This window comes from Elephas maximus, chromosome 6, assembly GCF_024166365.1.
Source record: "Elephas maximus indicus isolate mEleMax1 chromosome 6, mEleMax1 primary haplotype, whole genome shotgun sequence".
Taxonomy (NCBI): Eukaryota; Metazoa; Chordata; class Mammalia; order Proboscidea; family Elephantidae; genus Elephas; species Elephas maximus.
Window position 1 is genome coordinate 117,252,998 of NC_064824.1, and position 12,971 is coordinate 117,265,968.

General features: G+C 44.5%; 1 protein-coding gene across 8 annotated transcripts in view; it reads left to right on the forward strand.

Annotated features, from left to right (window-relative positions):
• The window catches only part of STK36 (serine/threonine kinase 36), a 58,313-nt gene that overhangs the window by 23,357 nt on the left and 21,985 nt on the right, over positions 1-12,971 (forward strand). For 4 of the 8 annotated variants that reach the window (XM_049888187.1, XM_049888189.1, XM_049888186.1 and 1 more), the window contains 5 exons: positions 2-176; positions 412-559; positions 818-965; positions 1,533-2,279; positions 3,339-8,217. In XM_049888187.1, coding sequence (XP_049744144.1) covers positions 2-176; positions 412-559; positions 818-965; positions 1,533-2,279; positions 3,339-3,488 — 1,368 coding nt within the window. In that variant the 3' untranslated portion in view covers positions 3,489-8,217. Of the gene's footprint in view, position 1; positions 177-411; positions 560-817; positions 966-1,532; positions 2,280-3,338; positions 8,218-12,971 lie in introns of those variants that run through there. The other 4 variants (XR_007517963.1, XR_007517964.1, XM_049888188.1 and 1 more) reach the window with 4 other exon arrangements.

Consider the following 12,971-nt stretch of genomic DNA (forward strand, 5'->3'; position numbering starts at 1 on the left):
GCAGGGGAAAACTAGCCTGATAAGGGACATGGCTAGTTCAGAAATGTGGACCATTTTGTGGCACCGCTTTTCCATGGCCCTGAGGCTACCTGAGGAGGTGTCTACGCAGGAGGAAGAGCTGTCGCTATCCAGTCCACAAAGCCCAGAGCCAGACTGGACGCTGATCTCCCCGCAAGGTATCTTTTTAGCACCACAGCCTCCTTTTTGGGGCCAGTATATTGATCCCTCTTCAGGAGGAGGCAGCCTAGAACTGGGTTAGCCTCCAGAGATTTCTTCTGCTGCTGCCTGAGGAGAAGGTAGCAGAGTCTATACTGGAGCTGCTCAGGGATGGAGAAGGGAACCAAGGGAAACCAGGAACACCTGGGCCCCTTGTCTGCTCCACTGAGTTCCTCCCATTCTTGGTGTTTCCAGGTATGGCAGCCCTGCTGAGCCTGGCCGTGGCCACCTTCACCCAGGAGCCCCAGTTATGCCTGAGCCATCTGTCCCAGCGTGGAAGTATCCTTATGTCCACCCTGAAGCACCTGCTTTCCTCCAGCTTCCTGCATCAGCTAGGGCAGGCGTGAGTGTGAGCTGGAGGAGAGAGAATGGAAGATCTAGGGAATTAGCAGTGGCGGGTGTGAGGGGAAGTCAAGAGAGAAGCAGCTGACAGCTTGAGCTGTGAGGCAAGAAATGGGATAAGGATTAGGCTGGAAACCTAAGAGTTGCTGGGATTGGGGAAGAAGAACTGGAGAAGGGAATTTGAAAAGAAGAAAATAAGAATTATAAAGGGTATAAAGGGTACAAGACCAAGCGTATCCTTTCACATTTCCTTCCTTAGGCCTCACGGGTCTGAGTTTCTCCCTGCCGTGGTGCTCTCTGTCTGCCAGCTCCTCTGTTTCCCCTTCGCCTTGGATGTGGATGCTGACCTCCTTATAGGTATCTTGGCTGACCTCAGGGACTCGGAAGTCGCAGCGCATCTGCTACAGGTACTTGGAAGCTACCCAGGCATGAAAGCGGGAAAGGAAGATGGCCCACCTTGTGTACTCTAATTCACTTCCTGACATCCCAGGGCTCTCCTTGGCTCTCTAGAAGAGTGGAGCATCTGGCTTGGTCTAGGAGTTGGAATGGAGAAAGTATTCAGACCTGAAGAGAGGCATGTGGCTGGGGCTGGTGTCTCTTTCCCCGGTAGCCCCTTATCTGCGTTCTTTTAGAGTTCAGTGGGGAAGATAGCCTAGTCTAGGACACTAGAGACTCAGCTCCATGGCCAGAAATTACTTCTCTGCCGATTTTAAGCAGTGGGTTTTTGAAAGGCAGAGAGACTGAGTCCTCACAGAGCAAAGAGTGAACTTGGAAAGGCCTGCGCTTTGGGCTCCAGATTGTTTCTCATTTGGAGTACTGGGTAGGAGTGGCCCAGGTCTGCCAGCTCTCTGTGGCTTTTCTCACCATAGCTTGGCTTTTCTCTCCCAGCTTTTCGGCTCCTTCTAGCAATTGAGCTGCCATGTACTACTCTTCCTTTGCCTTAACTCTTTTTTCTTACACCCCCATTCTCCCAGGTCTGCTGCCACCATCTCGTGTTGCCACAAGTTGAGCTGCCCATGAGCCTCCTCACACGGTTGGCCCTCACAGATCCCACCTCTCTCAGCCAGTTTGTGAATACAGTGGCAGCCTCCCCTAGTCCCATCATTTCGTTCTTCTCAGTTGCTCTCCTGGGTGACCAGCCGCTGCTGACCTCTGACCTTCTCTCCCTGCTGGCCCACACAGCCCGGGTACTGCCGCCCAGCCACTTGTCTTTTATCCAAGAGCTTCTGGCTGGCTCCGATGAATCCTATCGGCCTCTGCGCAGCCTCCTGGGCCATCCAGATAATTCCGTGCGGGCGCGCACTTATGGGCTCTTGGGACACTTGCTTCAACATAGCATGGCTCTCCGTGGGGCACTGCAGAGCCAGGCTGGACTGCTGAACCTTCTGCTGCTGGGGCTCGGAGACAAGGACCTTGCTGTGCGGCGCAGTGCCAGCTTTGCTGTGGGCAATGCAGCTTACCAGGCTGGTCCCCTAGGACCTGCTCTGGCAGCTGCGGTTCCTGGTATGACCCAGCTGCTTGGAGATCCTCAGGCTGGTATCCGGCGCAATGCTGCTTCAGCTCTGGGCAACTTGGGGCCTGAGGGACTGGGGGAGGAGATGTTACAGTGCCAAGTACCCCAACGGCTCCTAGAGATGGCGTGTGGAGACCCTCAGCCAAATGTGAAGGAGGCTGCCCTCATTGCCCTCCGGAGCCTCCGGCAGGAGCCCTGCATACATCAGGTACACCCCAGGACTTATGAGCCATGATGATCAGGCCCCTTATATTTCACAACATTTCTCTGAGATGGTTTTCAAGGAATTGGGACATCCAGAAACCCAAGCTGTTTTCCTCCCAGGGCTAGAGTCCTAGAGATGCATTTCCATTTATCATCTCACACTCTGGAGAAGGGAAGGGACCTGGAAAAGGGCTTCCTTGGGCTGGAAAATGCCTGGGATCTCAAGGACCATTGTTGATCTTTTCTAGAGGCTGTGTGGGAGGGAGATGGGGGAAAACTAGGAGATGTTGAGGCGCAGACTGGCTTTGTTCGGAGGGCAGTGAAGGTGATGACGATCTTTTTTAGCACTTACCATGTGAACAGCACCATGCTAAACATTTATATCTGGTTTAAGCTGTTATTGTCTTCATTTTGAAGCTGAGGAAACTGAGGCACAAAGAATTAATAACTTGTCCAAGTTACAAAGCTAGTATATAGGATTGGACTTTTGAACTCAGGAGTCTGAGTCCAGATCCCATACGCTTAACCACCACTTTACTCTGCCTCTTCTGCTCAATTTTCAATATATAAAGAGCCCAATGGAAATTACGCACCCACTTAGGATAAGGCTAAAACCCCAAATTATAATAGCTCAATGTGGTAACATTGGGAGATTCATGCATAACAGAAATTTTGACAGGATGGTGATGATAGTATTCGAATTTCTGGCAATCCACGTGGGGAAATAATAAAAGGGATCCTTGGCAATAAAGAGGTTGGGACCTACTGGTCTGGATCCAAGGCTGGGGATCAGACCTTTTGGCCTACTCTCACTGCTGCATTCACTACCTCTTTCTGGAGGCAAGTGTATGGGTCCCTTGGTGCCTTAGCTTTGTGGTTTAACCAAAGAAAATGTAAGTAGCTCTCTTCTCCCACATAACCTATTGCAAGTCCCCAAGAGCCTTTTCTTTTTTCTTTCTTTCCTAGAGTCTGAATTGCTGAGCAATTGGAATTTCTCTGCATCTCAGACACTACCGTTTCTGAGCCTCATGTCCTCTTTTGTCATCTGTTCTCTATCCCACAGGTGCTGGTGTCCCTGGGTGCCAGTGAAAAATTAGCCTTGCTCTCCCTGGGGAACCAGTTACTGCCACACAGTGGCAGCAGTCCCAGGCCCGCTTCTGCCAAACACTGCAGGAAACTCATTCACCTCCTGAGGCCAACCCACAGCACGTGATTCCAGGTTCCTGGGTCCCAAGCCTGCAACCCTTTCTTGCCCCTACCATTGCCAACTTTTCCTTTTTCTACTATACAAGCTGCCAACTCAACTGAGAGCTAAAGAGACTAAAGTTGCCAACTCAACTAAGAATGAGAAACTAGAAGAGATTATGCATAAAGCTCTTTCCTTCCCCCAGATTCAGGATAATTTCAACTAGTAAACTTCATTGCTGTTGGTACCAAAGAAGATTCCTTCCTTCTCTACATCCAGGGGTATTTTCTCCCAATAATGTGCCTCTTACTGCAGGAACTGCCTCCTGGACCTTAGGGAAATGCTGTCTGTCTAAGAGATCTTTTCCTTTCTGGAGCAGCTATAATCCTCCAGCAAGTTCTTATTTTGGGTGCACTGGCCCCGGGACAGTAGTGAAGACAGACTATTTCACCTCTAGGCTATTGTGATAAATGCCACCAGTTCCTGTTGTTGAGGAGGTCCCCAGCCCTTATCCCATATTCCCATCCATGGGTGGAGTTGGGGAATATATCTTTTTTTAAGTTCTTTTTATAAACTTATTTAATAAAAGATGTTCCTCACCCTACTTGGAGCTGCCAGAGTAAGGGGTAAGGAGGTTCAGCCTGTTTTAGCTTCTGGGTGGTGGTTGAAGCACTGGTGTCCTTCATGGTTCTTAGGAGGTCCTGGCTTGGGGGCTTATTTATATCTTCTCCTACCTTCCAGCATTCTTCCATCCCTGATTACTTCTATTTCTACATTCACCTACTTCTAAGCCAAGGCCAGTGGAGGTGAAGTAGGAAAAGGTAAGATTTAACAGCATTGCTTTGAGATCTCAGGCCTAGTCACTAATTTTAATGTTCAGTGGAGTTTTAGTGTATACGGAATCCCAGCTGCTATAGAAGGGTAACTGTTTATGAAAGTTGTGCAGGAGTATTTGAAAGACCAATTACGGTGATTCCAACCCCATTAGCTTAGAATCTTCATCCAACTGGAAACATACTGCAAAAATTAAACCTTAACTCATTGGATGGTTTGGGACAAGCTTCCTAGGATCCTAATTTCTCTGTCCATAAAATGGGGGAGATTTCTTTCTGTCCTTTCGTAAACTCCAAGTGTTTTAGAAATGAAAGATGAGTAAGGTGCTCTTATTTCTACAAGGAATTTTATTCTCATCTTCATTGCCCACCATCTTGTGTTTTTACTTTAACAAAAATAACATCTTTCGAGGGGCCACCATAACTTCTTCCTATCCAGATTATTTCAGTTCAGTGTGTATTGAGTGTTTTCTATGTAGTATACTGTTCTAGGCACTGGCAACAAAGTAGTGAACAAAATTAGAAACAGTCTGTTACAGAGTTTCCATTCTGGTGAGAGAGATAGTCAGCTTATTAAAATAAGTGGATTGTATATAGTATATATATAGGAAGATGATAAAAGCTCTGGAGAAAAATAGGGAAAGGAGGATTTGGAGTGCTGAGCTGGATGGTCAGGGTAGGTCTTACTGGGAAAGTGATACTTGAGTAAAGACTTGAAGGAGGTTGGGAGGAAGCAGTACAGCCGTTTGAGGGGAAAGCCTAGGCAGAGGCAATGGTCACTTCAAAGGCCCTGAAATAGAACCATACCTGATGCGTATGAGAGAGGCCAGTTTGGCTGGAGCAGAGTGGAAAAGGGGGAGTAGTAGGAAATGAGGACAGGAAGTAATGGGGGCCAGACGTTGTAGGCCTTGTAGCTCTTGTGGAAGACTTGGGATTTTTCTTTGAAAGGAATGGGGATCTATTGGAGTGTTCTGAACAAAGGAGTCATGTGATCTACCTTCCATTCTAAAAGGATCACTCTTCATTTTGTTATTGCAAATGGACTGGGGAGGGGGTGAGGTAGAGTGGGAAGCAGAGTGAGCCAGTAGGAGGCTGTTGTAGTAATTCAGGTGAGAGGTAATGGTATCCTGGACTAGAGTGGTACCATTGGAGTGGTGAAAAGTAGTCACATTTTGAATACGGAGCAAACGGGATTTCTTGACTGGTTGACGTGGGGGTGGAACAAAAGAAAGCAGTTAAGGACAACTCCAAGGTTTTCAGCATGAGCAACTGGAAGGATGGAGTTGCCATTAACTGAAATGGGCAAGGCTACTGGTGGAGCAGTGATGGATGGGAAAATTTGAGTTTAGTTTTGAAGATGTTAAGTTTGCAAGGTGTAATTGTTGGAAATTTCCAAATATACACAAATGCAGAGAAATTAGATTAGTTCAGTGAACCCCATCACAACTTCAACAGCTACTGTATCTTTTTTTTTTCAATTTACTTGGGTGTTTTAAAACAAATCCCAGGCAACATGTACCCGTAAGTGATGTGGTATCTATATCTAACAGATCAGAACTTTTTGTTTTAACAAAACAACAGTACTGTACAACATGACAGAAATTAACAATAATTGTTCAGCATTAAATATCTGCTCTGACTTCAGTATTCCTTGACTTATGGTTGGTTTCTTTAAATGCAGTTCTAATCAAGGTCCACTCTTAGCATTTGGTTGACATGCTCTTAAGACTGTTTTTATATAAAACAGCTTCCTCTTTTTTTTTTTTGGTGCTAGTTTATCTGTTGAAGAAACTGGACCATTTGACCAGTAGAATTTCCCGTATTGGATTTGCCTGATTCTAAATTGGGATGTCATTTATTCTGTTTCAATATCCCTCACATTTCCTTTAAACTGGTCATTGACTCTAAATGGATAGTGGAGTTAGAAACACTTCTGTTGAAAATTCCTTTGCTCACATCTCCAGTGCTTATTCCCTAATTGGGATCCAAGCAGTCAGTTAGTCTGCCATACTTTTTGACTCCACTATGTGGAAAGAGGATACCCCGGTGGCATAGTGGTTAAGTGCTACGGCTGCTGACCAAAAGGTCTGCAGTTCAAATCCACCAGGTGCTCCTTGGAAACTCTATGGGGCAGTTCTACTCTGTCCTATAGGGTCGCCATAAGTTGGAATCGACTCGAAGGCAACAGATTTTTTTTTTTTTAATGTGTAAAGACCTGTATGGATTTAGGCAAATACAATGTATTTTAAAATCTGGGTTTTTTTCCCTAGAAGATAAACTAGGAGAAATTACCTTGCTCATTTTTTCAAACAGTTCATCAGATATTAGTTTGAAATGTCATGCTTATCTAGTACAGAAACAATTTGATGTAGAGAAATTAAATTTACATCCAAACTTTGTAGGCTATCGGTTGGGTAAACAAATAGTTAATGAATTTATGAGGATGCATAATAAGAAAACATGGCCCCATCCTTGGGAGCATACAATCTAAAGAATTAGAAATAGCACACACATAATTTTATACCTTGCAATTATTGTGACAGTTTTTATATATACAGAGTGCTGAGAACAGCTCATGATGCTGGTGTGTTCCACTATTGGTGAAGTTACCTGTGATCGCTTGGTTAAGGTGGGTTTGCTGGATTTCTATTGACGCAGTATTTTTTAAAAAGTTTTTAGACTTTTTAGGACAATTTTATATATACAAAGTGCTAAGAAAGTGCTGTGAGGCTTTGGAGTGAATGGTCTGAGTAGTGCCTGGAATTCAGAGAATGTCTGGAAGGTTTGAGGTTTCATGCCTGTGTCTTGTGTGATAAGCGTGTATGTATTTTAACTTTTTTTTTCCTTTGGAGGGGGTGTTTGGTGAAAGTTTTCAAACATATGAAAGAAGAGAGAATGGCATAATAACCCCCTTTCCCCATCCCACAGATTCTGTTATCAACATTCACATTATCTATTCCTTTTTAAAATTTTCATGGCTGTATATATAGATTTTAATTCTCTTTTAAACTTAGAGAAAGTTTAGAAAACTCCCATATACCCTTCATCCAGATTACTTGTTAACGTTTTGCCACATTAGCTTTAGCATATTTTTCTGAACCATTCAAGAATAAGCAGTGAATATCATCACAACCAGAACGCTTCTTAGAAGTGATGATGTGAGACTCCGGCTCACTTACTCTGGACTTCAGAAAAGACCAGTCACTAGAAAAGGACATCGTGTTTGGTAGAGGGTTAGTGAAAATGAAGAAAACCTTCAATGAAATGGGTTGACACAACAGCCACAACGATGGACGCAAACATACCAACAGCCATGAAGATGGCACAGGACAAGGCAAGGTTTTGTTCTGTTATACATAAAGTCATACCCCATTACCTTAAAATACTTAAGTGTATATTTCTTAAGATCAAGGATATTCTCTTATTTAACAACAGTATAATGAACAAAATCAGGAAATTTAACATTGATACAGTACTATTAACTAATATACAGCTCATAGATTAGTTAATATATTGTATCGATGTTAAACTTGATGTTCAAATATTGTCAGTTGTTCCAGTAATGTTCTTTGTACCAATTTTTTCCCCAGTCCAGGATCCAACCCAAAATCATGCTTTGCTTTGTCGTCTTTGTAGTCTCTAATCTGGAACCATTCCTCAGCCTTTCTTTGTCTATATGACATTGATTACCGTTTTGAAGAATACAGGCCAATTTGAGTGTATCTGATGTTTCTTTGTGATTTGATATAAAAATAGGTTACACAATTTTGGCATAAACACTATGCAAGTGGTATCTTCTCAGTGTATTGTACCTGGAGGCTCATGATGTTTCTGGTTCCCACTATTGGTGAAGTTACTTCTGATTACTTGGTTAAAGTGGGTTTGATGGGTTTTTCTTGCTGTGGTATTTAAAAAAAAAATTAATAGACTATTTTTAGAACAATTTTATATATATAGAAAAGTCAAATACATAGTTCCCGTGTTATACTTTGCCCCCCAACAATTTCCACCTAGTATTAACATCTTACATTAGAATGATACATTTGTTACAGTTAATGAGCCAATACAGATATACTATTATTAAGTGGAAATCCTGGTGGTGCAGTGGTTAAGAGCTACAGCTGCTAACCAAAAGGTCAGCAGTTCGACTCTACCAGGCACTCCTTGGAAAACGTGTGGGGCAGTTCTACTCTGTTCTATAGGGTCGCTATGAGTTGGAATCACCCTGACAGCAACAGGTATTATTAACCAGTAGACCCGGGGTGGTGCAAACGGTTAATGCACTTGGCTGCTAGCCGAGAGGTTAGAGGTTCAAGTTTACTCAGAGGAGCCTTGGAAGAAAGGCCTGGTGACCTCTGTCTGAAATTTCAGCCATTGAAAACCCTATGGGGCATAGCTCTACTCTAACACACATGGGGTTGCCAGAAGTAGGAATTGATGGCAACTGGTTTTTATTATTAACTGAAGTCCATAGTTTATTCAGATTTCCTTAGTTTTTACCTAATGTCCCTTTTCTGTTCCAGGATCTCATACCACATTACATTTAGTTGTTATGGCTCTTCAGACTCCTCTTGGCTGTGACAGTTTCTCAGACTTGTTTTTGATGACATTGACAGTTTTGAGGAGTACTGGTCAGGTATTTTGTAGGATGCCTCACTATTGGGAATTTTCTGATGTTTTTCTCATGATTACCCGGGGGTTATGGGTTTTTGGCGGAAGGTCACAGAGGTAAAGTGCCATTTTCATCACATCATACTATCACATACATACTATCCACATGATTTATGACTGATGATGTTGACTTTGATCTCCTGGCTGAAGTAGTGTTTGTCAGGTTTTGCCACTGTAAGTTACCCTCCCTCCTTTCCATACTGTATTCTTTGGAAGGAAGTCACCGTGCACAGCCCACACTTGAGGTGTGGGTAGTTATGCTCCCCCTCTTTTAGGGTGGAGTATCTGCATAATTTATTTGAAATTCTTCTGCATAGGATATTTGCCTCTTCTCCCACATTTATTAACTTACTCAGTGACTTATTTATACCAATATGGACTCATGCATATTTAGTTTGTACTTTGGGTTATAAACCAATACTATTTTATTTTGTTGCTTAAATTGTTCCAGCTTTGGCCATTGGGAGGTGTTTCAGTTAGCTCCTGTGCTCCTTTGACATAACCCATCAATGTAGTGCATTTTGTTTTTTGAACATCCCCTTAACTTTCTGGCACAAGATGCTCCAGACTCATCTTGTGTATTTCCTATTCCAGTCCTAGAATCAGCCATTTCTCCAAGGAGCCCTGGTTTGATGGAGAATGTTATTGGAGCAAGATCTGAGCTCTAGGTGTGCTCATTGGAACTGGGTATTTGCTGAATTTGAAAGCAAAAGAAAAATCTGTCATGCATGTCATTAAATTCCTAAACACTTCTGTATGTACATCTAAAAAATAAGGATATTTTCTTATATAACCAAGATGTCAAAATATTTATCTGCTGTCTGCTGTAACCGATCACCACAAATTTGGTAGCTAAAAGCAACAAATTTATTCTCATTTTTTGGAAGACAGAAGTCTAAAATCAAGGGGTTGTCAGGGCCTCATTCTCTCCTAAGACTTTAGGGGAGAATTCATCCCTTGCCTCTTCCAGCTTCTGGTGGATCCAGGTGTTCCTTGGCTTATAGTCACATCACTCCAATCTCTGCCTCTGTGGTCACATTGTCTCCTCCTCCTCTCTGTATCTTCTCTGTCAAATCTTGCTTTGACTCTTATAAGGACACTCCCAGATAGTCCAGGGAAAATGCTTCCTCTCAAAATCCTTAACTTAATCATACCATTTGCCATGTAATTGTAATAGGTTGAATGGTGGGTCCAAAAAAAAAGATATGTCCATGTCCTGATCCCACAGGTTCCTGGGATCAGGACATGGACATATCTTTTTTTTTGGACCCACCATTCAACCTATTACAATAATTTCACAATGTCATCTGTGTTCTTAATGTCCCCAGTCCATATTCGGATTTCTCCATTGTCTCAAAAATGCCTTTTTACAGTTGATTTGTATGAATCAGAATCCAAACAAGGCCCACTCATTACATTTGCTTGAGTTTCTTAAATTTCTTATAATCTAGAACACCCCTCCCCCATTTTTCATGCCCATGAATTGTTGAAGAAGCCAGGTCATTCATCTTGTACACTGGCCTACATTCTGGATTTGACTGATGAATTTCTTGTGGTGTCATTTCATTGTTCCTCTTTACATCCTATAAACTGGAAGTCAGAACCAAAAGCTTGATAAAATTCAGATTAAATATATAACAGAAATACACTGTACTTTATAAATACTGTTGTGTAATTCAAATTGCATCACATCAGGAGACACAAAATGTATAGCCGCCCCACATTTAGCGATCTAAGATTGATTAGTATATACAGGTGATGGCAGGCATCCTTCAGGTATAAAATTCTCCACAATCATCTAATGGTTTTAGCATCCATCAACGACTGTTATCAGAATCAATTACTTATTGAGCATACTTGGTCTCCTCTAGGTTGTCTTCATCAGGTTAGTTTCATCTTTGATTGCCTCCTTTATTTCTGTAGCCAATAGCTTAGAAAAGATCCTTTCACCCTCCAACTCTCTTTAGGTCTCCAAATCCATTAGATCCAGGGACATCAGCGACTGAGGTGGCACGGATCCGTCTTACCTGGGGAGATAATGAATGAGTCGGTATTTCTTGAAGTTCACGCTTGAAGGCCAGGAAGCAGGGCGCTGTAGCTGTGCGCTACTGGATGGATTAAGGTTAGGGAAGGTGGATCAGAAGGAGGCAGAGTGGATCAGGCGATCTCCTGTTTCCTGGGGTCAAACCCAAATCTTTTATTGCAAAATGCTACTCAGAAAATTCTTTAATAAAGCCTGAGATCTTTGATTTCATAGGAGTGAATTAAGGCACGACCAAAGAACGCCTCCATAGGGGTTAGGTGGAATCAAACTAGAAGCGTGCGAGTTCTGGCAGTCCCAGAATCCAACCTTTCTGGGACTTAACCGCGGCACTACATTTCCCAGAATTCCGTTCGCCGGGGCTTACAGGCGCTGAAGCGACTGCGCGAGAGCAAGACAGGTGACGGCCAGGCCGCACAACCCCCAAGATTCCGCGCGCCGCTCTTCCATCCGCCTTTGGCTGCCCCTGCCCGGCCCTCGGTCCGTCCGCTGGGGGCGCGCGTTGTGCCTGGCAGACGCCAGCGGCTGAGAGCGCGGGTCGCGTGGTGGTGCTTGGTTGCTAGGGGCGCCTGAGGCCGCCCGCCTGCCGGCTTAGGAGGCCGAGGGAGGGAGCAGCGCGGAGCCGGCACCCAGCCAGGGCGAAGCTGCGGCCGCTAGGTGAGTGATGCTGCGGAGCCGGGGGCACTGGTCCGATTCTCCTGCGCCTCTGCTCGGGGTCCCTTTGAGCCCGGCGCCAGCCCTCGGACCGCTCCCGCCCCAGCCCCGCTTCCTGCCCGCCGCCCCTCCATCCCTCGGGAGGCGAGGGGCCGCGGCCTCCTACCCGGCCGGGACTCTGCGCCTCCTCGGAACCCTTCCACTCCATCAAGCCCCATGAACTTAGTCTACCCCGCCCCTGGGTCCCCTGGACCTCGGTGCTTCCCTTTTCCCGCCGTGCAGCGGTTGTAAATTCTCCTGGCTTGGGGGTGAGTCAAAGCTTCTCGCAGGCTTCAGGGTTGAATTTAACATGGATACCAGCCTTTTCACTCCCCCACTCTCGGTCTCTGTAGAGGAAGGACTATAAGACTGTAGAGATTCCAAAAGGAATCCAATTCAACACTTCATGTATCCATTCATCCATCCATTCTTTCATTTAATCGTTGACTCAAAAATTTTTAATAGCACTGACAAATATTTAATGAGTCAGTCACAATGGAAGGCCCTGGGAGGATATAGTGGTGAACAAGACAGACGTGTTTTCACGGAGCTCATAGTCTACGGGAGATTTTAGTCAAGTAAATAGGCACTTGCTATACTGTGCGGTGTGTGCTGTGATAGAACAGAAGAAAGCACTTAACTCGGTCTTACTTGCAAAACTACATTACTCCTGTTCCTGGTCTTCGCCTTTCCATTTTAGATCTAGGAAGTGTTTTAATGGCTTCCATCATTATGGAGCCTCTGCTCTCTCAGATCATTCACATCGCATCTTCCCCAGCTTCCGCACCTGTTGATGTAGCCACATCCAGGTACTTTGATGGGCAACCAGCAGCCAGGGTCCCTTTGGGACCATATTCCATCCAATCCTTTCCCCTTTCTTGCCATAAATACTGAGGCTCTGATTATATAATGGAATCGACTCGACAGCACTGGGTTTTGTTTGTTTGTTTGTTTTGGTTACATAAAAACCACCTCCTTGATGTCCAGGAAGTTATCAGCTGCTTATTGAACTGAGGAGCCTTGAAAATTTACTGTTTTCTGGGAATAGAAGTGGGAGGACATTCTAGATACAGAGTAACTTTAGAAAAGACACAGCAAGGCCTGGAATGAAAACTGGAAACACTTTAACAGTCCTGAAGTGAGGTTTAGAGAGAGCCACCCAGTGAGGAGTAGGGGGAAGGGAAGTAGAGGCTAGCTCAAAAAGGGCCTTGGATGTTTTGACGGGGAGTTAGAATTGTATTCTCCAGAGCAGTGGTTTTCATACTGGGGTAA